General features: G+C 38.5%; 2 protein-coding genes across 4 annotated transcripts in view; one reads left to right on the plus strand and one right to left on the minus strand.

Annotated features, from left to right (window-relative positions):
• Nucleotides 1-13067, minus strand: part of puml (pummelig) — a 43463-nt gene extending 30396 nt beyond the window's left edge. Inside the window, exons 1-4 of one of the 3 annotated variants that reach the window (XM_067146292.2) lie at nucleotides 12601-13065; nucleotides 12427-12481; nucleotides 12056-12132; nucleotides 7533-7739 (exon numbers count right to left, since the gene is read on the minus strand). In XM_067146292.2, coding sequence (XP_067002393.2) covers nucleotides 7533-7739; nucleotides 12056-12132; nucleotides 12427-12461 — 319 coding nt within the window. In that variant the 5' untranslated portion in view covers nucleotides 12462-12481; nucleotides 12601-13065. Of the gene's footprint in view, nucleotides 1-7532; nucleotides 7740-12055; nucleotides 12133-12426 lie in introns of all 3 variants that reach the window. The other 2 variants (XM_067146293.2, XM_067146294.2) reach the window with 2 other exon arrangements.
• Nucleotides 13068-13278: 211 nt separating this feature from the next.
• dpa (disc proliferation abnormal) overlaps nucleotides 13279-27944 on the plus strand; it is a 94206-nt gene continuing 79540 nt past the window's right edge. The window contains exons 1-2 of the mRNA XM_067146295.2: nucleotides 13279-13414; nucleotides 14367-14710. Of these exons, the coding sequence (XP_067002396.2) occupies nucleotides 14380-14710 (331 nt within the window). The 5' untranslated portion in view covers nucleotides 13279-13414; nucleotides 14367-14379. The remainder of the gene's footprint in view (nucleotides 13415-14366; nucleotides 14711-27944) is intronic.

Raw genomic sequence — 27944 nt, forward strand, 5'->3', positions numbered from 1 at the left:
AGCTTAGAGTCCAAGAGACTCACGTCAAGTGTTCAAGTTATGATGTTACCTTTTAACAAATAAATAACTATTGTTAGGAAATGCACAAGAAAACATTGACATAATCTTTCAATTGTTGAAGAATGCTTAGACTCTAATGGAAATAATATTTTTACTCAGTACAATCCACAAAATAGAGAGTCCAATGAACTCACGTTAGGTTTTCTAAGGTTAGGAATGTAATTGTATCTCTCTTATAACAATATATTTATTGGTATTGGTAGTCCTTTCAAAATTTCACTTAATACGAGTAAGTTGGGTCTCTTGGGCATTTTCACACAATACCCAGATCTTGTACATATCTTCCCTTCTGCCTTATGCATTTTAGAGTCCTCTGCCAGGGTGGCCACAGGAGGCTGCGGGGAATTTAGTTCATGTGCTGCTGCTTAATTGTTGCACATACCTTCGGAGAATAAAAGGCATGATCTCACACCTATACAGTCTTCATCCTTGCCACTCTTGCTCTGACATCACGTCCAAGATACGTTTTCAAAATCAGACCAAAGGGCCAGTCGATCCTCTTCACTTCATCTGATTCCATCAGCACAATATCTTCAACCGGTAATGTCCCTTGCCTCTGCTTACTCTGATGGGCTAGTAAGGCTAAATATTTGTTGTGGAACTGCTGACGAAAATCCTCTCGTAGCTTTTGAAGGTATTCCAGTCTTTGGTTCATGCTGCAGGATTCGATAATATCTAAATTCACAACCTCAGTACATGGGAGGCCCTTCACAAACATGGCAGGTGTTAACAGTTGCAGAGATTGAAGTGTGTCTTCCACACAGGTTAAAAGCCAAGAGTTTGACGTTGCCTCAGTTCGCACAGGATGGTTTGAAGCTCTTCAAAACTTAGAATCACTGAATGAATTGGCCATGCAGTTAGGGGTGCACAGCTCTGAGCTTGCATTTGGGAGATAGTGGGTTTGAACCCCACTGTCGGCAGCCCTTAAGATGGTTTTCCATGGTTTCCCATTTTTACACCAGGCAAATGCTGGGGCTGTATGTTAAATAAGGCCATGGCCAGGGCTACTTCCTTCCCACTCCTAGCCCTTTCCTATCCCAATGTCACCATATGATGTATCTGTGTTGGTGCAACATAAACCCAATCGTATAAACAATAATTTTAAAAAATGTAGAACTTTCTTGCCTAGAATTACTCGCAGAAGTTTGTTAACCATCCGGATCAACCTCTCCCACCATGGTGCTACAGGGGTTGAAGACCCGTTTAATTTTTTGCATGCTAGACATTGCCATGATTTCCTTCCAATTAAGTCTTATTTAGCCTTAAGGCTTGTGCCCACAATTATAGTGCCATTATCATTGTATATGATGTACACTTCCCCTCTTTGTGTAATAAATCTTCTCAGTGCCACAATGAAACACTGAAGAGGGGGGACTGACAATCTTGAGATGTACAACATGATTCATAGTGCATTTGACAAGAACTATCCATACCTTCTCCTCTCCCCCAGTCAAAGATATAACGGCCCCCAATCCCAATTGTTTCAAAGGCTGCTCCATACTTGACATGGTCCTTGGGTAATGGTGCAGGTGATGGTTCAGCTGGTTTTGCTAGATGCCTCCTACAAATTCTGAATTTTCTCCACAGGCTGAGGACCTGTTTCTTGATGCCAATTCTTAATATTTCCATCAAGTTTCTCAAGTATGAGTTTAGGAAAAGTGAACCTTCTATTATTTGACTGAAGACCCATGACACTATTCACCTTGGAGATCTGGTCGGTAGCTACAGACTGAAATATTTCCATACCTTGTTTTGATAATGTACTCATCCCTGTAAGCTTCTGGGTCTTCATAATCCCTTTAGGAGGCTTTCTCTTCCATGTCATCCTTACATAACTGAGATTCCCAGATTTCCTCATCCAGTTTGAAGAACAAATCTGCACTGTCCTCCAGTACTTTGAAGGACGATTTCATTTCTACATTGTCTATGATATTGTCATGTAGATTTTGTTTAAACTGACTGGTAGCATGTGTAAACAAGCATCTCACTTGAGTTCTTTCTTTTTTTCCCCAACTTTTTCCATCCTGTCATGGTCGCCATATTGCTACTTTTCTTCAATATTGCAGTAGGGAGAAGATCAATCAATTACATAAGAATGCAAACAATTTATTTTAAAAACTTCCCATGTTCACTACTTTATACAATTTTCAGATCATGAATGCTTGCTTGTTACACAAAGAGTACTTGGCAGTTGCTGTTTCACAAGAGAAAACATGCTGCACAAACCATACACAATTAATATACAACTAGAGGACCCGTGCTGCTCCGCAGCATTCGTTATATATGTCAGATAACTTGTCTTGAGATGCCCGTCATCATATTGTTTTGCCTGCCATTTTCAATGGTTTTATGAATATTTAATAAGAAGCATGTTATGGTATGCCGCAGTTCATAGTCTGAATTCATCCATTCTGACGTCATGTTGTCTGTTTGGCAAAAATCTATCCATATACTTGCTTTTTTATCCTACAGTTCTTGATATAAAGTTTGGTATTGTGCCGCAGAAGGCAATGTATTTTTAATCGCAGTTCTTAGGTGGTCTTGTGAGCTCATAGGTTAGTCTCGAAGGAGTTTTCTGCTAGGCAGAGAACTTTTTTAAGATTCATGGCCTTCACTCTTTCTAACGTAGCTAGGTTATCTTTCGACAGGTGTTCGCAGATAACGTCTAAGGCGTATGACATGACAGGATCTGTTTGTACGTAGACTTTTTCCTCTTCGCAGCATGGAAGTTATTAGGAACGCTCTGCCATCTGTTGAATATATTTGGAAACTGGGGTTAGAGAATCAAAGAATATCTAGTAGGGAATAGTCTTCTCGTGTGATCAGAGGAAGTGTATACTCTCTGGCTTGACAGTTAGTAATCAAACATGGCTGCATGCAATGGCATTACTAAGGATGAAAATCACATAACTTATACCAGAATATTAATGAAAGTGTTAGTCACTTAGGAACCTGCTAAGTACAGAATGTATTGCTGGTTAGGGTAAGCCTTCTCCTGCAGTTATTGGAGTGATAATTTATGATTTGAGTTTATGATTACTCAAAGTTGGCTGAACTTAGAGACCTATCAGCATCTCATGATTCACCGGCAGGTAATTCTGGAGAGAAAAGAACAGAAATGAAACAAATTGGTCCAGTAGAATGGACGGACGGATTTGCCAAAGCTGTTCTTTAGTAAACTCTTAATATATAGATAGTTTTTAATAAAACTTCAGTATACCACAGTGAGTAAACAAAAACTGTGATAATTATGATTAAAGTTTAACGGTAGTGGTGGTAGTGGTGGTAGCGGTGGCGGCGGTTGCTGTTTTAATAATCAAAACATCAATCTATTACAAAATTAATTAAAAGGCAAGAGAAAGAATACAAAAATTATGGATAAGTTATCTGATAAAGAAACATTCTCGTCTTGAAAGGAGGGAAAATTGTATCTGTTAACAGGAAGCCATTTCTTTTCAATTTTGACAAGGTTAATGTACAACATTTTTTGTTCCAGTCCGTCAAAACTAATATAAGATACAGAAAGCACTTGAAAAATGCCTGGAAGAGAAAACATTTTTATTAACCCTCAGAAGGTGGAATTTAATATATTAAATAGTTGAAGATACAGCATTAACAACACAAGAAGTACAAAAAAACAAAAAAATCAACAGATTGCAGTAAATGACACTAGGCTGAATGAGGATTCCTTGAACAGAGTGCTGTTATCACTTCCTAGATTATTACAAGCAGCAAGAAGTGATAATCTTTAGTTGCACGTGTGTTGTGAGTGGTGGTGATGGTGATGTTTGAAGAGGAAGTACAACTGAACAACCATCCTCAGGTTACATTAATCAGAGAGAAAAAATTGAAGGGGTTCGACAGTTTGAAAAGAAAAGGTTTCAGCCAAAGAAAGACAAGGGCCATGAAGGGCATGAATATGAAGGACTCCCTAGGCCTCAAATGCTCTACTACTGTTTGGGTCGGATAAGAACAAGAGTGGGTCGGATAGGATAGATGAAAATGAGAAGTCTGGCACGAGTAAGTGGAAACAATGACAGCACACAGCTAAGGGCCTCTTGATTGCCAACACACGCTCCCAAGAGCCCCTGGGGCCCTTTACAGTCACCTCTTACAACAGGCAGGAGTTACCGTGGGTGTTACTCTACTACCCACACCCACAGGACGACGTGCGTTGTGAGTTATGGGGCCAGTATTTTGCAATTTAGAGAGTTACTTTGCGATGTGGTGAGTATAAAGAGAGTCACTGAGCAAGAGACTATGATTTTGGACTTCATGATGGAAATTCAACTGGCGAGTCTTCTGAATGCAAGAGTGACTCACATGCCTCGGAGACATATCAGCTGATGAACATACTGACATGAGTAATTTAGACCCAGGACCTTCGGCTACCATATGCAAACACTTTTATCTGATACCATCTAGGCTGACCACCCATCAATTTTGACATTCCATTTCCCTCTACCAGATGGCAGAGTAAACAGGACCTCTCCTGGAATCTATGGCTCAGTTTTAATTAATTTTGTTGGGTGAACACCAAATAAGCCACCAGAGATCTTTTACATGGCAGCATCATACAACGGAGTGTCGAATGGATTTCTTTCTGCCCTTCCAAAATTAACTACCTCTGCTGGTTCTGAACCCACGATCTTGGGATTTGGATGCTGACACTTTACCACTGATCCACAGATGGAAAGTATGTTTGAATACATTCCATTTTCTCAAGATGTGCTTCGTCAGATATTTTAAATTTAAGTGTTGAATTTGTAATGACCGTAAGGTTAAGGCTAGGTGTAGAAAACAGGGTAGTTCCAATTTTTAAAAAATAGTACCGTTATCTCAACAGATATTGACACCCTGGGAAAGTAATGAAATTTGAATTATGAGACTCTTGATACCATTATAGAATGACAATATCTTTTAACAGTTCACGAGTTATGATGACTGCTGTTTAAAGGGGCCTAACATCTAGGTAACTGGCCCCTGATGGTACAAGATGAAGCTAAAAGAAATAATAGATTAAAATTTAAAATGTATCTAGAAAAAAGTCTCCGAAGTAAAGAGAAAAGATGGACCTTAAGAAGAACAACTAATTTTGCTCATCCCAATGTGTTTATATATATAGAAGGTCAATGACCTTTACATTGCCATCTGCAATCAACATTTTGGAAAATTAGAGATTTTTTCACTGTAACTCTTTTACAGTAAAATATCCCTTTTTCACTGTAAGTATTTTGCACAGTCACTCAAAAACTTTAATGGCAATTGTTCACAAAACATTCATTGCTGAAAGCATTTCACAGAATTTACATTTATTTTTAAGAGCAATGGATATAATCTGGCTTTTAATAAGTTCTGAGTACAAGTACCTCTATCTTGTTATTCAAAGGTGTAATAAGATTTCTAGATCACTTGAGAGGAATTTCTCTTTCACAAGAAATAAATGACTTTTTAGAACAAATGATAAACTGAGAATATCTCAAAAAAAAAAAAAAAAAAGTGCCTTATCCAAACTTGAAAGTTAGTGAACTAGTCACTGGCCACAGCTAATTCAGGATCCATTCGAGCCAGCATTTACTTGCCCTTAAAAGGGTTTTCCATGGTTTCCCATTTTCACACCAGGTAAATGCCTAGGCTGTACCTTAATTAAGGCCACACTCATTTCCTTTCCATTCCAAGCCCTTTCCTAACCCACAATCACTACGACCTACCTGTGTCTGAGCAACCATAACCTGCATTTTTAATGAATATTGAAATATCATCATCATTTCTTCGCCCCAGCAAGCCGGGTGCAGTTGTGTACGAGACTCCTCCAGTTCGTCCTATCCATCCACAGATGCTGCTCATATATGCGACGCCGGTTCACATCTCTAATTTCAAGGTCCTTTAATATCTGTTTTTCCCCAAACATCACAAGGTCTTCCCCTTGGTCTCTTCCCAGGAACATTGTGGTCAAAGTATATTCAAGGAGTCCTGTGAGGGTCCATTCTTTTCATGCCACCATACCATTGCAATCTCTTCACTTCTAGAGTCTCCAGCAAGCTTCTTTCCAATCCAAGCTGTTGCCAGATATCCACATTCTTTATTTTATCCATTTCTGTTTTTTGTAGACAAGAACAGAGGAATTTCATTTCTGTTGCCTGAAGACTCTTTGTTGGTCCAGTAAGTGTTGCTGCTTTCAGGCCATACGTCAGTATAGGTACTAGACATATTTTGTACAAGCTGATCTTGGAAACTAACGGAAACGTTTCATCCCAAAGTATTTGACGTACAGTGTGATAGAATTTGGAAGCTTTCTGTATTCTGTTGCTAATCTCTTGTTATATATAGTATTGTCCGATGACAGAACACTACCTAAATACTAAAAGTTGTCTACAATATCCATCTCTTCATCTCCAATTCTTAGATGAACAATTGGAGAGTTTCTACTCATCACCAAGCCAACTGTCTTTGTTTTGCTGATTTTGAGATCTAAGGTTGTAAAAGCTTCATGCCAGAGATTTAGTCTAGTTTGTACTTCCGCTTTTGTCTTACCCCATACCATTACATCATCAGCAAACACCAGGGCATTAGTTGTTGGATTTCTTCTTTTAACTGCTTTTATAACTTCATCCATTATGATTATGAAGAGAAGTGGTAAAAGACAACTTCCTTGCTGGACTCCACTCTTAGTTTCAAACCAACCTGACCTTCTATCCTGGACCTGGACACACCACTTGGTTTCATCATATAATCATTGTACTCATGCTATGATGTCATCGGGCACTTTCTTATGTCTCAAACATTCTCATATATGTCTGCGTGGTACATGGTCATATGCTTTCTCGACGTCCAGAAAAACAGTTATACTGTAAGTGTTACCTTTCCCCCAATACTTCTCATAGAGCATTCTGGTGGCAGAAATGAGGTCTATAGTTGATCTATGAGGTCTAAATCTATGTTGTTCCTCCTTAAGTGTAGGTTGAACATATTTTCTAATCCTGTTCTCAAGGATGGATTCGTAGATTTTGAGGCCATGTGACAGCAGAGTTATACCTCTGTAGTTGGTACATTTCTTTCTATCACTTTTTTCCAACAATGGGATGATGACTCCTTGCTTCCAGTCACTGGGTATTACATTCTCTTTCCAGATTCTATTTAGTACCCTGTACATCCACTGTTGCCCAACCTCTCCTAGTGCTTTGATCATCTCAACACTTAATTCATCTGATCCAGTTGATGTGTTGTTTTCCAGCTTAGATATTGCTGTCTCTAATATTGAAATACCAGCAATAAAAATGGATATTTTTAAAATAAGGTAACTTTGAAAATCTCAAAATATATTTAATCTTGTAAATGGCCAGACTGAAGTTATTGTTCCACTCTCTTGGCTTGATATACAATGGATATACTAGCACACACTTTGATTAAAAGGGAGAATACACACCATGGTAAAGTTTCTAAGTAGATTTTGAAACCTTCTTTATACTAACCTAGGATATCTATAGCATACACTGGTCGTGTGCTGGCTAATGCATCCAAGTTCAAACACCACAGTGCTACACCAGCCCCAAGGCCATGGAGTAATACAATTGGAATCTTTTTAGATTCTTCATTTAATGATATGGTCCAAATTTTGTCCGAGTTTCCAACGACTGATCCAATGTCAACGTACCATCCTCGATAAGCTGTCTTCAGGCCTGGTTTAATAAATGAGAAAATGAAGCATTAGATATTTTATCCAGAAGTTCAAATAAGGAACAAATTTGGTGATATATCATACTATGACATCAAGAGTCCTTCAAATGTATAATCTGAAATGTGCAGCAGTGTATGAATTGATAAATGAAGTGAAATGAGATACAGAAGCATGTGGATCAAATAAAATTACTTTATTTGCAAATGAGGTCTCTACCTCGGTGGCAAATGATACACAAAAATACATTGTTCTCAACAACTAAATTTTAATTAAAAAAAAAAAAAAATTCCTAAAATACAGTGTTATACAATTCACATTAACAATTTTTCTATTAACACACAGTTCATCCTTAATAAATTTATATTATTTACAAAATTCTACTCATGATATCTTCTGTACTTACACACATAATCAACTCATATACAGTAAGTGGAATCACTTCAAAAAATGCTATACAATTTCTGTAAGATTTAAATGTACATTGCTTTTTTTTTTTAAACCCATTTTGGTTCCTAACGTGCATAGCGACCTGCTACATCTTAACCAGAGCCCCTTTTGCCACTGCTTTTCGGAGTTCCTGAAGGGCCTTCACAGCTACCGTAGCGGTCCCAGGGCCTTCGAATCCCCACTGTACTTCACCCCTACAGGCAGTCCCGTATTTCAGCTGTCCAGTCTCCATAGACAAGGGGATAGAATTAATTTATTCACAAAAATTCTTTATTTACAATAACCTACACATGTCAAATGTCCTCTAACATTCCTCTGCTGCTGTTTATACTTTTCTTGAATATCTGTACAGATTTTGGAAAACGATCAAACACTTCCCCAGGTAAACTGTTTCACTCCTTCATGCCCTTCCCAATGAATGAAAATTTACCCCAATAATTTCTGCTAAAATCCTGTCTAATTTTATACTTGTGATCAGCCCTGCCGATATAATTATTTTCCAACTGAAGCCTCTCATGGATTTCCCCCCCATGCTTCCTCTCCTTTATAGGCTCTATATAATCCTATAAGTCTAGTTTTCTCCCTGCTCTTACTTAAAGCTTCTCTCCCAAGTTTCTCTAACATTTCTGATGATGATGATGCCTGTTGTTTTAAGGGGCCTAACATCGAAGGTCATCGGCCCCTACTCTAACATTTCTGATACACTACTTTTCCTTCTGAAACCCCATGTTACTAATCTTGCTGCTTTCCTCTGCACACCGTCTATTTCTTTTATTAGGTATTCCTGGTAAGGATCCCAAACACTGTTTGCATATTCCAATAATGGACGAACCATACTTAAGTAAGGATGTCAGGATATGAAATATATGACAAAGAATAGAAGGATCCAAGATGTTTCTAGCAAGCAAGTAAGCTTGTAGTTTTACGAGACTTGATGTTGTATCAAACATGAGACCTCCAGTTTTACAGAGAATTTCAGCCATGAAGACGAGACTTTATATTTCAAAACTCTCATGCACGCTGGTCAAGATTCAACTGTAGCCACCTTGGTGGAGAGACTATGCCATTCGGCTATCAGGCCCCAAGATGCATCTCTAACAAGACCTAGCCCTCATAAAGGCTCACCATTCCAGTCACTAATGGTGGGTACAACAATCCAAAAGTGAAATACCGAAATGTACAAATATGTACATATTTGTTTTCTTTTGCCTTTAGATGAAAGTTTTGATCAATAATTTTGAACCAAAAAGAATTAAGTTATAAACCCTGTAAGGATAGAACTCTCAAAAATGTACACATATCTTACAGGTACATTACCAGTCTCCTAGCTCTCATCCAGAATTTAAATGTAACTGCAGTGAAATCTTCACAGTTAGTATGCTGTGAAGGTTGTATTCCACTTCTGGAAATGCTGATTCTTCTCCCGCACGAAGAAGATTAGGGGAATTATTTACCTCAATGAAAGTAAAATCATCTTGAAATGGTCCAAATTATCCAGCTGCAGAAGTGTGAGATTTATATATCTATTTCTTATGTAGTTAGCAGTAGTTATGGATGCCAATGATCATTGCACTAAATCTCAGGTGGAGCAGTGCCATTTGCGCAACAGACCACGGCAATTCATACACTGGTTCTTATTCCATACGTTATGCAAAAGAAAAAAGTTTTCATTAAATTGTATATTACGCTTCATTCTTTACGTTTGTAGCACTGTCATAACAAGTATGACCATCGAAAGTACGGTGCTTGGTTTGATATTCAGTTTCTTTTGTGCGTAAGTATTCAATATGATTCCAAACATTTGACATTTTCATTAAAATATGAGTACGTCTCGAACTACCAAACAGCTATTACTCCGAATTTCGTACCATCACCCCACCACCACAAGAGCTTGATCAATCCCGTTTTGGAGCACAGGCCTCCCTAATGTCTTCCAGATTCTTCTGTCTTGGGTAGTTTTCATTAGCAATGGCCCCATTGTTTGCCATGCTATATTAAATCACCTAAAACAACAAACTCTTCTTCTCCGCTGCCATCTCTCATATACCTCTCTGTTACTGCCTTGGTCCATTTCTGGGCATCACATCTTGTCAATTCACTCAAGACAGTTACAATAAGCTAATGAACCAGAATTCTAGCAAATACTTCCTTTTTATCAATAAAATGTATTCTCTTCAGAAAAAAAAAAAAAAAAAAAAACTATAAGTCAAAGAAATTATAAAACCATACAGGTGATTAAATTCAGCAAAACCGGACAAGTTGGCCATGCGGTTAGAGGCACGTGGCTGTGAGCTTGCATCTGGGAGATAGTGGGTTTGAATCCCACTGTCAGCAGCCCTGAAGATGGTTTTCTGTGGTTTCCCATTTTCACACCAGGCAAATGCTGGGGCTGTACGTTAATTAAGGCCATGGATGCTTCCTTCCAACTCCTAGGCCTTTTCTATCCCATCATCGCCATAAGACCTATCTGTGTTGGTGCGACGTAAAGCTACTAGCAAAAAATAATAATTCAGCAAATGAAATATAAGTACACAAATACGATAATTTTAACATTGGCAAAATAGGCATTTAAGGAATGATCATCACAAAATGGCCCTACTACTGAATACAACATTATTTTACAAATTGGAAGTTACAACAAAAACTTTCAAATTGAACACTAATATGGTACTAGGATATTAGGCAGAGGAAATTTTGTGTTCTTCAAAAGCTTGGGTCTCTACTCTCCTATCTTCAACAAAGTGTTTAAAATATCAAATCTGTACAATTTCAGAGAAGGTTGTCAGAATGTTTCACAATCAGAAACGTTATAGTCTTACTGTTCGATATAAGTAAATATGAATTTCTGTCTGAACACCAGTAGAACTCCAGTTTGCACTCTGCTGGCTAATTGCTAAGTGCTTCACTGCAGCGCACTGCTGCTGACCAGAGTACTAGTCACTACATTACAGTACTTCCTATGAATTGTTGCTGACTGGGAACCACTCTTTCTTTACTGGTCTGCACATATCCTGACTAGTGACAAAACCCGTTGGTCTAACATGTTAGGGATGCAGGGCATAGAGAATCTTGACAGGAGTGTGCCCCTGCACAGTGGGGAGCACCAATGAATTTTGGGAGTGATGGCATATTGCATTAATTTCAACAGCAAAACTATAGTAAAGGGGCCTCAAGGTTTATTAACACGAGCCACCACTAGGTGGCACACGCACGTTGACTGTCGCACTAGTAGCGCCGAGAGGAATGACAATGCTGCCAACTGATGGTTGTTGTTGGTTTGACATGGCTACACTTATTTTTCTTGCCGCGCGGACAGCATGCACCGCGGTGATAGAAAAGGGCCTCTCAAAGAGAGTTCTCATGACAGAGACTGGCCTGGACGTGCAGAGATAGGTTAGAACTACTAAACTACAACTACAACCAATGTCACCAATCAACAGACATTAAAATAACTAATTAATATTCCCTTGGTGTTCACAAAATATCTTACATTCAGGTACCTGTACAAACACACTATTACAGTACAGCAATCATTTTCAAGCTTGATCACTTACTGAGTAATCTTACAGTAATCTCATGTAAGTAGGCTACATCTGATGCAATACCACAGGAAAATGAATGTCAACTTAAGACGGAGATGTGTATGAATACAGGAAAGCTTAAGCTTTCAGAATATAGTAATGCACAATTCCAAAATTTCCCCAGAACTACCGTATTATACAAGTAATGGAGCTGCTGTTTCCATAAATCCTCTTTCTAGCCCTTATATAGGCTATAAAAGAACAGCAGTATTTGGAACAACATATCCAGCACAGCTTCAAGACAGGAAATCAAAATAAATTAAATAGCAAAATATAAAGTCTAACTTACAAGACAAAATTTTCTTTTCAGCAGCTCGTAACATACTACTGGAAGTTTTGGACCACTGGAGCCAGCCACCAAACCAACTATAAAAGAACACAAAGGGAAAAAAAAAGTTAAGATACTGGTATCACAAAATGACTGGTTCTGTTCTGACAGTTACCTGTCATGTTTAACTGTCAAATATTGAAGATTATTAAAGGGTGTGAATGAAATAACAAAAAATAAATATACAATGTTAATTTAAGATCATGCTGACTCATTGTATCAAGCACCTTGTCAAGCTTTACTTTTAACCTTGGAGCCTGAAATAACATTTAACAATTCATCCAAGTCTCATCCCATTTTGCTTCATGACAAAATATAATGTACTATTATACCTGCTTGACTTCTCGGTCATGTCTGTGTCTGCCATGGTACCTTGCGTCTTAAGACCTGTAATTTTAAACGAATGTGTGCTGAACAAGTGACAGCTCGTATGTATCTTCAGTTGGAGTTTTAGTGCCCAGGTATTCTATCAAGGTTAGCGAGTTTTTGATGTCATCTTTACATACCCTAAAATACCCTAAAATGTTCGTTGACGTCGAGCAAAGTGATTAACACGAGCATTACTCAACTTCAGAGATATGAACTGGCCTTTGATTACATGCGAAGTATCTCGCGATGACATCGAAAAAGTACAATAACAGAAGATGTTCAGAGAAGTTACTGATGACCTGGAGCTGTTATTTGTATTAGCCTACCTTGTGACTTTTGAACCTCTTCGCGAATAAAAAGTTTCAAAGTCCAGACTTCAAAGGAATAAGTGCCTTATTCAGAGATTTTATAATCTATTGAAATAAATTCATCCGACTGTCGGATCATTTGCTTAATTTCTTTGCGACTCTTGTACCATCTCCCACGCATTTCTGCAAGTTTGAAATACGAAGCAGGCTAGTGGTTGTTATATTTATAGTATAAATTGTATTAGATATATCATGCCAACTGCTTAATTCATGACACATTCGACATTTAAGGATAAATTTTAATTAATTCCATCATTTCTGTATTTTAGGTAGCCGTTCACATCATATGTCACCAAAAATATCACCAAATGCCAACGAGCATACACGCAATGGAGCAGTATGGCAATTCCGCAATGTTGATAATAGAAGAAAAAGTGAAAGTGCTAAATGCGTAAACAAGGTGAGTGGAGGGGGTAGTCTTTCCCGCGTTTTCGAAGACAAAGTGAAATTGGTGGTACTTTGGTACTTTGCACTTTGCTTATTTGGCCGTGTTATTTTGTCATACCTTGCGACGATTTTTTAAACTGTTCTTGATATTATTATTCCCTGCGTGTTCGTGTTTCCTGATACATTGATTTTTCAGGTAATGTACCTACTACTACATTATCGGGAATATGGGAATTAAAATTTTACCGAAGCGTGAGTTATATGGAACTAAATTTTTTCGAAAGTTTTATGTGTGACAGATTTTAGTCAAATATATGGCAATTATTATTAATTTTGTAAATGGATGCATGTTGAGCTCATATCTGCTTTTTTGGTGATATCAGACCTAACTGTCCAGAAAGACGTAAAGACCCTTTGATAGAACACAGTGGCACCTCATGATTTGGAAAGCTAATCCCGTTGAACCGGGATAAATCCAGTAGGAGGAAGCAAAAGATTATGTGAATAATGTATGGCTTTGTTGCTCTCCATCCCCCCACTTTCAGCTCTCCATACTAAGTTAAATTTTTCAAGTTCAGAAGTATTTTAAACGTAGGTCGGGTAAATGATATAGATGTTGATTCACATAGGGAACCTGAAATATTTGTCTCGAATGAGTAAATTTATAATACCAATATAGTTTGTCCATTATGGGACATAAATTTTCCAGCTAACTCATTTCTGTTTGCCAGCATTTCACCCCAATGACTAGTGCATATCGTGGAGGCCACTGTGTAGGCTACCAGGTTCCCTATGGGAATCAACATCTATATCATCTGATGGCCAGGCAGGCATCATTTTTGAAAATGAGACAAAGTCTCTCATAGTGCATTGGCACTGCTGATAGCTCCGTAGCCTACGCAGTGGCCTCCATGATATGCAGTAGCCATGTGTCGTGGTAGGTGTTCCATTTACCAACTCGACACACTGGGGTGAAACGTTGGCAAACAGGAATGAGTTAGCTGAAAAATTTATAATGTCCAGTAATGGGCCAACTCGTATATTGGCCCAGTAAATGTTGCTCCATGTACTTGTTGGCCTGTAATAGTATAAAAAGAGGTATGAGTATTAAATTGCTTGTGACTTACCTACTGTATAATGTATTCCAGGTAGCAGATCAACATGTCAAGCCCTACAAGACCACCTCGTACTCCATCTCGTCCCACAACCCCTCAGCATGGAACTCCCAGGAGATCGCAGCGCACTCCTGCACGATCCAGTCAAGGCACACCTGCTGAGCAGGCTAGAAATCTTAGAACCCCTTTGAGGTCTCGAAACACCCCTTCAAAGCCATCAAGTTCAAGTGCTGTGGAATCCACACCTAGCCGCTGGGGAACACAGCGACGTGCTGGCAGTGGGGAGCAGAATATTGTTGTCGAGTCTTCAGATCCATTGACAATGCCTCCATCATCGCCAGGTGTAAACCTCAATCCAACTAGCCCCTTTGCTGCAGGTAAGTTTAGCCTTGATTTTCTTTCCTTTGGAATTTAAGAGCTGCCACTTAAAAATGTACTTCCAAGTCCCATATGGTGCTCTATTCAGTGTTGTCTATACTAATATTATAAAGAGGAAATATTTGTATGTTTGTAACAAATAGACTCAAAAACTACTGAACCGATTTTAGAAATTACTTCACCTATACAAAGCTACATTGCCAGTGAGTAACATGGGCTGTATTTTATTTTCAAAACAATTCAAGGTGGGGGGCACGGCGGGGAGATATAAAAATAATGGGCTAATATAGGCAAAATAACGATTTGTCATATAAGGACAAGACAAAGCTCAATTTAATTCTCTTGACGCATAGAACAAAACTCGGTAAGCCCGAAAACCATCTTTTAAGGCCCTAAAACCAACCGTTACGGAGATATTATAATAATAGTATTGCAACCAAATGGTCATGATATATACAGTTAAATACACTTAGATGTACATCACTAATAATGATAATATGCAGTCAATGCTTGCAAAACATGATCAATTATCTACACAATTGTGTCAAGCTTCCTTTTCTACGGACACATTCGATAGCATGGTATATGCCGCATCGTTGGTCACAGAAGACACATATGCAACCCGGTCCTGGCTTGTGAAATTCCATGGTTCTGCACACCTTATGGTGGAACCCGTGTACGGCAAACCTGGTCACTGTATGCCTCAGGTCATATCCACCACGCGTCCAGTCCCTGTTTAACATCGCCTCACTAGAATAAAACTCGTCCCATATCATAGCCCTCGTTGCTTGCAGTTCTTGTAGCAGCTCTCTGTAACTCCTTGTCGCTGAGAGTAACAATCTAAGTCTTATGTCTTCAATGAAGTATGTTTCCTTTGCCAGAACATATACTAGCCTTGATAATGTATATTTAGGAACGCATAGAACTCTCTTCAAGAATCTAGCCTTCAAACTTTCCAGCTCTTGGAGATATTGGCACCACACTACCCCTGCTCTAGGAATTGGATAAAGTAATGAACTGCCGTAACCATGGCAACGTCAGCTCCAGGATTCTACAGCAGCTAGATATGCATTTACGTTTGGGCATAGCTGCCAACCAAAATTGATACACATATGACTTATTATCTGGAAAAAATGAACTGTTGTGTAAGACGCTCATAGCACTCCTTCGCGCGGGAATGGAAAGGGAGTGAAGTATAAAAATAATAGCCCCATAGATCTCCGTAGTACAGCAACCAGCGGTTGCCGACGGGCCTTCATTTTTACGGACTGGCTTAGGTTTCAGCATTTTGCGGAGACTGTTACCTATTGTTTAAACTATTTTCTATCGAATCATGAAGTAGTAAGCAAACGCCTGAAAAGCCTTACATCTGATATGAAGTAGTAAGATCACAGATGTTATTAGTGCTGATATTTTGGTCCACTTTTGCGATCATTGAAACAATGAAAACAATTGTCAAGAATTGAAAAAATTTCTCAACATTTATACTCAGATCCATTATATGATGTGCGACATGAGTGACGAGCCCTGAGAAATATAATTCTCGATAATTATAGTAGTTTCTTTTATGCATTGCGTATTTCCTTGATCATTTCTAATAGTTACAAAATGTCGGATCAAACAAATACATTCAATAATTTTTATATTTGTGGTACTATCTAGCGGAACTGCCTGCTGTCATTTCTTGATGGATACAGTACTTTTGCATCCATCTCTTGGCACAGGCCAGAGTAAAGTGTAGCTTCCACCGAAGTCCCAGTCAACATCCATGGCTGTGACAATATGGAAGTTGCTGGGGTATGGGCAGTGCTGAGTAATGACATTCAGAGCATAACTAGTGCATCTGAGTGTTATGAAAGGTGCTGTTCATTGGGTTAGTCGTGCTGCAATAATACTTTCTGACCTAGTGAGGAAGGGAATGGCAAAATACCTCACTCCTCATATTGCCTAGTACGCCTAATTTTGGTGCTCCCATTGGTTTTTGGGGTTTCCTTATAACTGCATAACCGTTGGTGGTGCTATTTGAGGATCCAACCAGCCTCTGGGCTGATGACCTAACAGACAGACATCTAGCAGAAGTATACTTACACTAAACCTGCAGCTTTGTGAAGGGAGCAGATATATCTAGGTGGGAATGAAGGAAAAACATGGTAGCAAAAGATCTTACAGGTCGACACTAATTAGGAACTAATATTTAGAGGCCCCCATGAAGAAAAGAAGAAGAAGATACAGTATAATTCCAAACAAGACAGATAATTTCTACGTACTTTAGTAAATACACCAGTGATATAAATATCTAATGAAGTCAGTCACACCGATAGTATGAGTAACTAAAGCCAGTTTCTGATAACCCGTACGAAGAACGGGCACTTCTGCTAGTACAGTATAATATACTTAGAGTTGGAGAGCAGGGTCATAGTCTTTTCATACCTTAACTTTTTCCTCTTACATGAATATATCCATAGCATGTAAAAGTGACTGTGTGTTAATTTCCATTGATCATGAATGGTTTAAAACATAAGTCAGGAGATATCAATACTTGCTCCCTCGTCACAAGACTTTTGCCACACACATGTACGCGCAGAACAACTGTCCTTTGTTTACTTCTTGCGGCCTTCTCGTAGAGGACATTGTCGGGCAGCGCACAAGGCTGCCAACCTCTCTACTTTGAAAGTAAGGGCTGGTTGTGGTGGTGATTATTGTTTTAATAGGAGCTAAGGGACTAGTGGTGGAAAGGTGAATTAAAATATTTTTCTTGCCGTGCGGATGGTAAGATAGGGCCTGGACAAGACCAGCGGTATGATGAGAAGCAAAGGGGGTCCGGGGGTGTAAACCCCCCAGGTCAGAGCCGCGAAGCAGCCTCGGGCCTCATAGTTTCCTGTGGAAAACGCCATTGGTCTGTACTGGTTAGGGTAGGGCCTGTTTTTTTGAGAAATATTTAAATTCACATTAAATATTTTTAAGCGTTGTTGATGAAATTTCTCTCATTAATTTCTTAGTTTTACTTCCGTAGAATTTATCATTCTTTCTTTGTGTGATCTTGTTATAGATCACGTACACACTGTTATGTAATTCAGTCATTCAGTAGCTCCTTTTTTACAGGTATTTTGATAGTGATTGCATTTGACCTATATTTGATGCAAAATGCAAATTGATTTCAGGAATAATTTCTTTAAGTCTACAGCTAAAAATACTGATGCAAGATGTTGTGGAAAAGCGTCATTCCTCTTGAAATATCTTTATTGCCGGCTAATACTCAATCTGTTGGTAGGAGTTAGAGAGCCATCTTGTGGGCACATGCCATAAGATTTCAGACCACTCAAAATCCGTACATTTGAAAGACAATTTCATTTGCCCACACCTTTTAGCTGATACAGAGAATAGATTGTAGATCTTCAAAACAAATTCTTTGCATCCCTTTCTAGCTCTTCTAAGGCATGCTTCATTGGATTATGAACCATGTGGTTTGAACAACTGGCTTTCTCAGGTTAGAATTCTTGGAAAGCAACAATTGGTAAACAGATTGTTTCCTGACAAAATTGGCATTATCATTGTCAGCACTATCTTCCATCTGGTATATTTAACCCAGCAAAGGGCGCGTGGTGTGTTAGAATGGGAGCGGGCGCGTTGTGAGATTTTCACTCACCAATGAAATTAATGAAGAAAATCATCTTTATAGTACATATTTAGATTTAATTGGTGATTTAAATCTTTATGAATTTATTTTCATAAGAATTATTGTAATTTACAATATTTTAGTTATAAATGTAGGATTTTCTACCTTGCCTAACAATGCCAGAAATAGTAACATAACAAGGCGCAAGGTGGGGGAAAATCGCAGTGAAATGCAAGGATTAAAACAACGCACCACAAACTAAAACAACGAACCTTCACCAACAAGCAACAGTTGCAGGCTTGCACGGAAAACAGTGAACTTGGAATACCTAGAAGGACAGACCCTTGCGCAAAACCATTGCGCAGTGGAATATCATGAAATGAAAGAGTGACAGATTCCCTCACCACGTGCCCATTGCCGGGTTAAAACACTAGGCTGATATTTATTACCATGAATTTGGGAGAACTGCTGAACCAATTAACATCATAAGCATTCTGACAAAAGCTCTTGGCCTGTAGATTTGTAGAGTGTCTTTAAAAGCATAAACATTTCTTGCTGTATATGTTTAAACTAGCAAGATACCCGTGCTTCGCTACGGTATTATACTGAAATTTATAATTGAATGCTTATTCTTTTAGATATATAATCCGCCGAAAATTGCAGTCTGGCTTGTTTTCTGCGAGAATCCGCCAGAATTCGCGATCTGACCGATTTTCTAATAGATTACGGCAAGTTTCTTCCCGTTTTTCAATCTTTCTTTCCAGCAATCAATTTCGTACTTCCCGGCCTAGTTCCAGGTATTCTACCTGGTCAGTTGGGTCCATAAATCTTAACCATCTTATCCTATAAGCATTTTTAATATGGATCAAATCCTTCAGGAAATCCGGCGTGGTGTCGTCTTGTGTGCCTTGGCGGTACTTAACCCGCGGCCGGACTGCATTCTTAGTCATTACCCGTCGAGGATCCGTTTCCAGCACGGTCCGCACATTTGACGACGGTCCAGAACAACATTATTATTATTATTATTATTATTATTATTATTATTATTATTATTATAGATGTATAGATGTTCTGGACCCACAGCAAGATGCAAGACCGCTACACGGCGGTAAATTATATCTGCTGCCATTATCATTGTTTACAATATAACCAGCACCATTGTCGCGCGTAGGCTAGTGTGCGGGATTTCCGGCGATACGAATGACATACTTCCGTGCATTATTGGCCTTATTATAGAGGTGAACAATTTGACAGGATATCTCATTCCTATTGTTTATTTCAAATGTGTTTAAATTTTTATTTATATGTCAGGAGAATCTACTATAATCTAAGAACGTTCTCCGAAGGAAGAGATGGTTCTTGAAAACGAACCCAGGAAAGATTAAAAATAATCGATTTATGATCAGAATAAGTACATAGAAAATCTACAGCCTGTTTCCAGTCATTCGACAGGGTCAGGAATGGAATGAATAAAGCCCCATCTAGCGGCGACAATAAGAATTGTACCGGCTCCCGAAGCACTCCTCTGGGGCAATGAACGATGAATGACAAATGAAATGAAATATTGGACAGTGTTTCTGGAATGAATGATGACAGAGATAACCAGAGTATCCGGAGAAAAACCTGTCGCGCCTCCGTTTTGTCCAGCACGAAAGTCACATGGAGTGACCGGGATTTGAACCACGGAACCCAGCTGTGATAGGCCGGTGCACTGCCGCTTGAGCAACGGAGGCTCCTTATAAGTACATTATGAACAGTAAAATCAATTGGTCTCACTTCCTTTTACACCCCACTGCCGTTAAGTTCATTTACCCCACCCCCCTCCAAAAAAATTTAAAGAAGGCGTGTTTCTTTATGTTTAAAGGAGATTCCAAACACCAATGTTCACGTCTATTACCTTCAGCTTTGAGATATAAGTATCCCCATAAAAATAATTCACTTTCATCCCCATCCTTTCACCCCCTCCCCAAGTAAATTTTCCGGCAAAAGTACTTGTTTCTTTAAGAGTAAAGGATCTTCTAAATACCAATTATTACGACTCTAAATTCTTCAGTTTTTGATGTATGTGTCCTCATGAAAGGAAGTCAACTCCTTTTCACTCCCACCCCCCAAGATGCTTTCCCGCCCAAAACACGTTTTTCTTTGTTTTCGAAGGAGATTCAAATACCAATTTTCACGTCTGTAACAACTTTAGTTTTTATTAAATGTATGTATTCTCATACAATTAAGTCAATTTTTCAAATCTTTCACACCCCCCCCCCCCTTTCATTGGATTTTCCATAAACGTGTTTCTTTACTTTTAAAGCAGATTCCTAATATCAAATTTTGCGTCTGTAACATCTTCATTTTTTAGGTATCAGTAGCCTATTAAAAGAATTCAACACCGTTTCCAGTCACGTTTACCCCCCTCCACCCAAGTGGTATTTCCGAAAACTAATAATACACATTTCTTTATTTTTTAATAGAGATAAAAATTACCACACTTCTGTAACATGTTAAGTTTTTTGAGATATACTGTAGAAATTCTATTTTAAAATTTCATCCCGTTTTAGTTCCCCTCAAGTGGAGTTTCCAAAGACAAATCACCTGTCTTTCTTTACATTTACAGGAGATTCCAAATACCCACTTTTTACGTCTGTAACATTTTACGTTTCTCAGATATTCTGTAGATATAGCCTTTCAAAACATTCACCTCAAATTGTCACTCCTGTTTAACCACCATTAATTGAATTTTCCAAAAACAAAAAAAATAGTGTTTCTTTATTTGTAAAGGAGATCCCATAAACAAATTTTTAGTTGTGTAATATCTTTAGTTTCTGAGATATATGTATCCTCATTAAAGGCATTCAACCCATTATTTACCCTTTTACATCACTCCTATTGGGATTTACAGAAAACAAAAAAATTTCGTTTCTTTATTTTTAAAGGAGATTCTAAATACCAATTTTTACATCTGTAAACTTGTAACGTTTTAATATGTAGACACACTCAATTTAAAAATTCACCCCCCTTTTCACCCCCCCCCCCCCCATTATTTGGATTTTCCAAAAACGAAAAAATATCTATTTCCTTATTTTTAAAGTAGATCCCAAATACCAATTTTCAGGTCTGTAATATCTTCAGGTTCTGTAATATAAGTAGCCTCATTAAAGGCATTCAACACCTTTTTTACCCTCTTTCACCCTTCCTTTGGGATTATCCGAAAACAAAACAATACGTGTTTCTTTATTTTTAAAGGAGATTCTAAATACCAATTTTTACATCTATAAAATTTAAAAGTTTTGAGATATAGATACTCATTTCAAAAATTCACCCCCTTTTCAACTCCCACCCCATTAATTGGATTTTCCAAAAACAAAAAATACGTGTTTCTTTATTTTTAAAGGAGATTCCGAACACCAATTTTCAGGTCTGTAATATCTTCAGTTTTTGAGATATAAGTATCCTCATAAAAGGCATTCAACCCACTTTTCACCCATCCTATTGGGATTTTCCAAAAACAAAAAATACGTGTTTCTTTATTTTTAATGAAAATTCTAAATACCAACTTTTACATCTGTAAACTTTTAAAGTTTTAAGATATAGATGCACTCATTTTAAAAATTCACCCCCATTTTCACCCTCCCATTAATTGAATTTTCCAAAAACAAAAAATATGTATTTCTTTATTTTTAAAAGAGATTAAAAGTACCAATTTTCAAGTCTGTAATATCTTCAGTTTCTGAGATATAAGTACCGGTATCCTGATTAAAGGCATTCAACCCCTTCTCACCCTTTTTCACCCCTCCTATTAGGATTTTCTGAAAACCAAAAAATACGTGTTTCCTTATTTTTGAAGAAGTTTCTTAATACCAACTTTTACATCTGTAAACTTTTAAACTTTCGAGATATAGGTACACTCATGTTAAAATGTTAACCCCCTTAGCGACGGAATATCCAAAAATCCTCTCTTAGCAAGCACCTACATCTTAATATGAATACATCCCCAAAATTTCATTTCTTTATGTCCAGTAGTTTTGGCTTGGCGATGATGAATCAGTCAGTCAGGACAAGTTATTTTATATATATAGATTATTATTTTTATTTTTAACAACTTGTTTTACGTCGCACCGACACAGATTGGTCTTATGGCGATGATGGGATAGGAAAGGCCTAGAAGTGGGAAGGAAGCAGCCGTGGCCTTAAGGTACACATACCTGCCAACCCTTCCGATTTTTAACTCGTCTTCCGGTTTTCCGATTTATTTTTATTTCTTCCTAGTTTTGACCAATATAACCTCCAGTACGGTCAGTACTCTTCCCCTAGGACGAATTCTTATGTGCTTGTGTAATTTATGCAACCTCATTTTTAAGCATATTTAGCAGTATTTGATGCTTTATTTGGCGGGCGGATCATCTGTCGCCTTCGTGTATCGTATTTCCCGCTCACTACAGCAGCGCGTGTGCTGTTCAGGTGGGAATTCGGGACGGCAATCGTCCTACGAGTCAGAGAAGGTCATGCGCACTAGCAACCTCTACGGACTCCGTTGATCGGGACGAAAGAGTGAGTTTGTTATTGTGTGGTTCGCGCGCTCGTTTCTGTGCGTAGTTTCGTTGGAGTTTTAGACCACGTGTTTTTTCTTGCGGTTCTGTGCTTTTCCCCCTGTCGAAGTGATATGTTAATAATGTACGAGACATATTGGTCTGTTTTGTAGTCTGTGGTAGTTTCGCGTATTTCAGTGCTTTTGTGTTGATCAGAGTTCATAATTTTAATGACTTCAATGTATTTCAGAGAGTTGTGTCGGTGACAGTTTATGGTATTTTCTCTTCACATTATGACTACAAAACATAACAAACATTATTTCCAAGTGTTCAGGGATACCTATAAAACTGAATTTCCGTTCATTTTACAGTCTAATAAAGGAAATTATTATGCATTTCATTCCATGTGTCGGTGTGATATTAATATCTCGCATGGAGGGAAAACATATTGTAGCTCACAGTGTCACACAGAAACACAAAGATAGTGCTAGCTGTCTCGAGAGGAACCAAAAATTAAGTAATTTTGTGTAGATGGGAAGGAAGATGATGCAATCACTCGAGCAGAATGTTTGTTCACAGCGTTCATTGTCGAACATAACCTTGCATTGTTTTGTTCTGATCACGCAGGGCCATTGTTCAGAAAGATGTTCCCAGATTCAGACATTGCGAAGAAATATGCGTGTGCTAGAACAAAAACATCTGCCATAATTAATGAAATGGCCATGATGCAGATAGTAAGGTGATTCAAACTTTAAAGACTGAATCTTTTGCGATTTTAACTGATGGTAGCAATGATAAAGATAGTAAGCTCTATCCTATCGTCGTCTCGTTTTTCAACAAAGAATTGAAAAAGATTGAAAATCGTTTGCTATTCGTGGAAAATTTGGAAGGCAGTTCTACTGGTATTAATATTGCTAATTTGCTCCTGGATGTTCTGAAAAGATATGACTTTCCGATGGCAAACTGTATAGCTTTTAGCGCAGATAATGCTCCTGTTATGATGGGAAGAAAAAGCGGTGTTGCTGCTAAACTAAGAGAGCAGTGCGAAAACATTATTATTATTATGGGATGCCCATGTCATTTGATTCATTTGGCTGCCATGAAGGGTGCAGACTCCCTTCCTGTAAAAATTGATGAGATGCTAATTGATATTTATTATTATTTAGACAAAAGCTCGAAGAGAAAAGATCATCTCAAAATGTATCAAGCTTTGTACCAAACTGATGTTCGAAAAAATATTAAAGCATGTGTGTACACGCTGGTTATCCTTGGGGAAATGTTTGGAAAGATTGATTTCAGAGTGGGAGCCACTTGAGAGTTTTTTTAAGGATGAGGTAAAGCGGTCCAATGGCACAGACACATCTCTGAAGTATTTCCAAATTCCCAAGCTAAAGGCACATGAAGATACAGAAATGGAACAGGGTCCTTGTGTCAGTAGAGTACAAGACCAAGCTTCTGTTATTTCTGGAAAAAGGAAGGCGGAGAGTAGTTCATCTCCATCTGTGCAGAAAATAAAGGAGACTAGTTGCACTGCCAGTATTTCACGAGAGGAGAGAATATTTCTTTTTCTGTCTAATAAAGCATTTTGCTCATTTCTGGCATTTTATCATCCCTACATTTGTGAAAACTAATAAAGTTCTTCAGTCTCAAGCACCTCACATTCATGTCATAAGATCAATGCTGATGGATATGTTGAAGGACATTCTGTGTAGGTTTGTTAAGCCAGTGGTTATAAAAAAATATCCTACAGTTTTAGAAGTGGTCCATCACATGAGAGAGAATCAGAAAGCTGATGATGATTTTAGTAATTGGCTGTTCAACATCTCGTCTTGTAGAAAATCTGGCACCTGAGGAGAAGAAAAACTTTTATTTGTACGCCAGGAACTATTTTATTGCAGTTTGTGATTATAATATTCATAAATTTAATTTGAATAGTGAGGTTTTTGTTAATGCTCAAGTAGCTCAGATAAATTCTTTGCAGACTTCTTCCTTCAATGCCATAAAGTATTTTGTTTCAAAGTTTCCTGTTATATTGCCAGTGAAAGATGGTGAAGATGACCAAGAAGCAATGGATGCATTACAGTGCCAGTTTTGTGCTCTCCAAGTGGAGGATTTACCATTGTCTGTTGTGCAAGAAGAAAGAGTAGATTGTTCTTGGTCTGCTATAGGGGATATACGAAGTGCAGATGGGTGTTTCAAATATGATAGAATCACAAAAGTAATGCTCTCAATATTGACAATTCCACACAGCAGTGCCGAGTGTGAAAGATTATTCAGCCAGGTAAAAAAAGACGAGGACACAATTCCGATCATCTCTGAATGACGAAAATCTCAGTAAACTATTGGTGGTCAAATGAGTAAATGAGTAAATAATACCAATATATATATATATATAATACCAATATATATTGGTATTATAAATTTACTCATTCGGGACAAATATTTTAGGTTCCCTATGGGAATCAACATCTAGATCATTTGATGGCCAGGCAGGCATCTATTTTTGGAAATGAGACATAGCTCTCATAGTGCATTGGCACTGCTGGTGGCTTCAAATAGCCTATGCAGTGGCCTCCATGGTATGCACTAGCCTTGCGTCTTGGGTGGTGTGCTAAGTCCCAACTGACGAGCCTAACTTAGCACACGAGGGCGAAACGCAGGCAACCAAGAATGAGTTAGCTGGAAAATTTATAATGTCCAATAACGGACCATTATATTGGTATTATAAATTTACTCATTCGGGACAAATATTTTAGGTTCCCTATGGGAATCAACATCTACATCATTTGATGGCCAGGCAGGCATCTATTTTTGGAAATGAGACATAGCTTTCATAGTGCATTGGCACTGCTGGTGGCTTCAAATAGCCTATGCAGTGGCCTCCATGGTATGCACTAGCCTTGCGTCTTGGGTGGTGTGCTAAGTCCCAACTGACGAGCCTAACTTAGCACACGAGGGCGAAACGCAGGCAACCAAGAATGAGTTAGCTGGAAAATTTATAATGTCCAATAACGGACCATTATATTGGTACCCTTGACAATGCCGAACGCAGTCTTCGGTGAAACGTCGGGACATTCACTTGCTCCTGGACCACCGGCATACAAGCCCGGAAAACGCTGACATGATTTGTAATGCCGGCCGTGAAAGCCTCAATTGCTACATTTATTGTCACAGGTTGTATTATATACAAACAACTCATCACACTACTAACCACCACAGGAGCATGCAAAGGTGAATACATCCCTCCACATGTGGTGGCCGTTATACTGGACTGGAATTCTTTCCGCAATTTCCCGCTGGTGAATCATCAGGCATTGATACTGTAGGCCTCTAATTTGTCAACTTGGAGTAGTCCTAAAATTAAATCACTAAATGACCACTCCAGTAATTGCTGGCGAAGGATTGCCCTAGCCTGCAGTACATCTGTACTTAGTACGTTTCACAGAGTTAAGGAGTAACATCTTTACGTAAAGATATTGGCAAAGCAAAACAATTCAAAGTGAGAGGCGTCTATAGGCAAACCTACAATTTCAATGAAACTGAGTACCCGTATGGTTGAAGGTTGGGAAGGAGTGACATTTTTTTTAAATCATAAAAATCATTGAAAATTACCAATATTAGTGTCGAATTCATACTTTTCGGGATAGCTGAGAGGAACAGTGACACTTTGTATAGCATTTAAGTATACATCAGCATTAGGGGTGAAAGGGGTGAAGAAGAAAATGTCCAAAATATTTGAGCTCATGGATGTGTGTGTGTGGATTGCTTTCTTCCCAAGCATAGCTCTCAACCAAACTTGGTACACATATGACTTACTGTATGTATGTTCAGTCCTCAGCCCAAAGGCTGGTTGGAACCTCACTGGCTCTGCCATTAGCTGTCATAGATGGTCTAGGCATCACTGAAGATGCGTACTAGGAAAATGAGGAGTGATATAGTTTCCCGTTGCTTTCCTCACTGAGCTAGACGTTGCTATTACCTATCAGCCTCCCAAGCGCACTGAAATGCATGTACCGGGCGAGTTGGCCGTGCGCGTAAAGGCGCGCGGCTGTGAGCTTGCATCCGGGAGATAGTAGGTTCAAATCCCACCATCGGCAGCCCTGAAGATCGTTTTCCTGGTTTCCCATTTTTACACCAGGCAAATGCTGGGGCTGTACCTTAATTAAGGCCACGGCCACTGCCTTCCAACTCCTAGGCCTTTCCTATCCCATCGTCGCCATAAGACCTATCTGTGTCGGTGCGACGTAAAGCCCCTAGCAAAACAAAAAAAAAATGCATGCACCAACCGACCTTGTGAGCAACATTTCCACACCATTCATAGCAGGGACTGGCTGCATAAGGAATGGCATTACTAGCATCACTTGTACGTCAGTCACTCTCATATTTTCAAAGCCAAGGATAAGACTGAGACTGGTCAATGAAAATAAAAAATTTGCTCTAGCCCATACCAGAAGACATAGTGCACTGTAAACACTAGGTCTCACAGCAAATGCTGGAAAAAAATAGCACCCCTACAGTTGGAGGTTGGGAAGCTGTGACGTTTACAGTAAAAATCATTTTAAAATGTTAGTGTCGGAGCCATACTTTTTGGAATTGCTGAAATGAATTGTGGCGCTTTGGATGCCATTTAATTCCAAATTCAGCCCCCATCGACATAAGAAGAGTTGAGAAATAAACTCGAAAATGACCGAGATTAATGTTGAATCCGCAGTTCTTGAGTTCGCTAAGCTAATTGGTCACAGTGCCATTGGCAGTTGGAATCACGTACATCATATCTGTAACACAACGCATAAATACATACAACATACAATTACCACTTATTTTTCTTAAAGGACCAGGTACTTCCCAGAAAATACTGGCTTCAACAAGGACCAACTTCCACGCAAAACTAAAACTTTTAATTAAACACGCAACAATAACTGTAAAACGACAAAATAATTAGTACAATATCAGTCAGTGTCACAATAAAGAAATCTACAAAAATTCACTTGACCCAAAATTAACAGGCAATATAAATCCCAAAAATAAACATTCAAGAAACTACCTTGACAACGCATGGAGCAATTTCATATCAAAGAAATGTTATTTCACCTATTC

Source organism: Anabrus simplex, chromosome 4, assembly GCF_040414725.1.
Source record: "Anabrus simplex isolate iqAnaSimp1 chromosome 4, ASM4041472v1, whole genome shotgun sequence".
In the NCBI taxonomy this organism is placed as follows: Eukaryota; Metazoa; Arthropoda; class Insecta; order Orthoptera; family Tettigoniidae; genus Anabrus; species Anabrus simplex.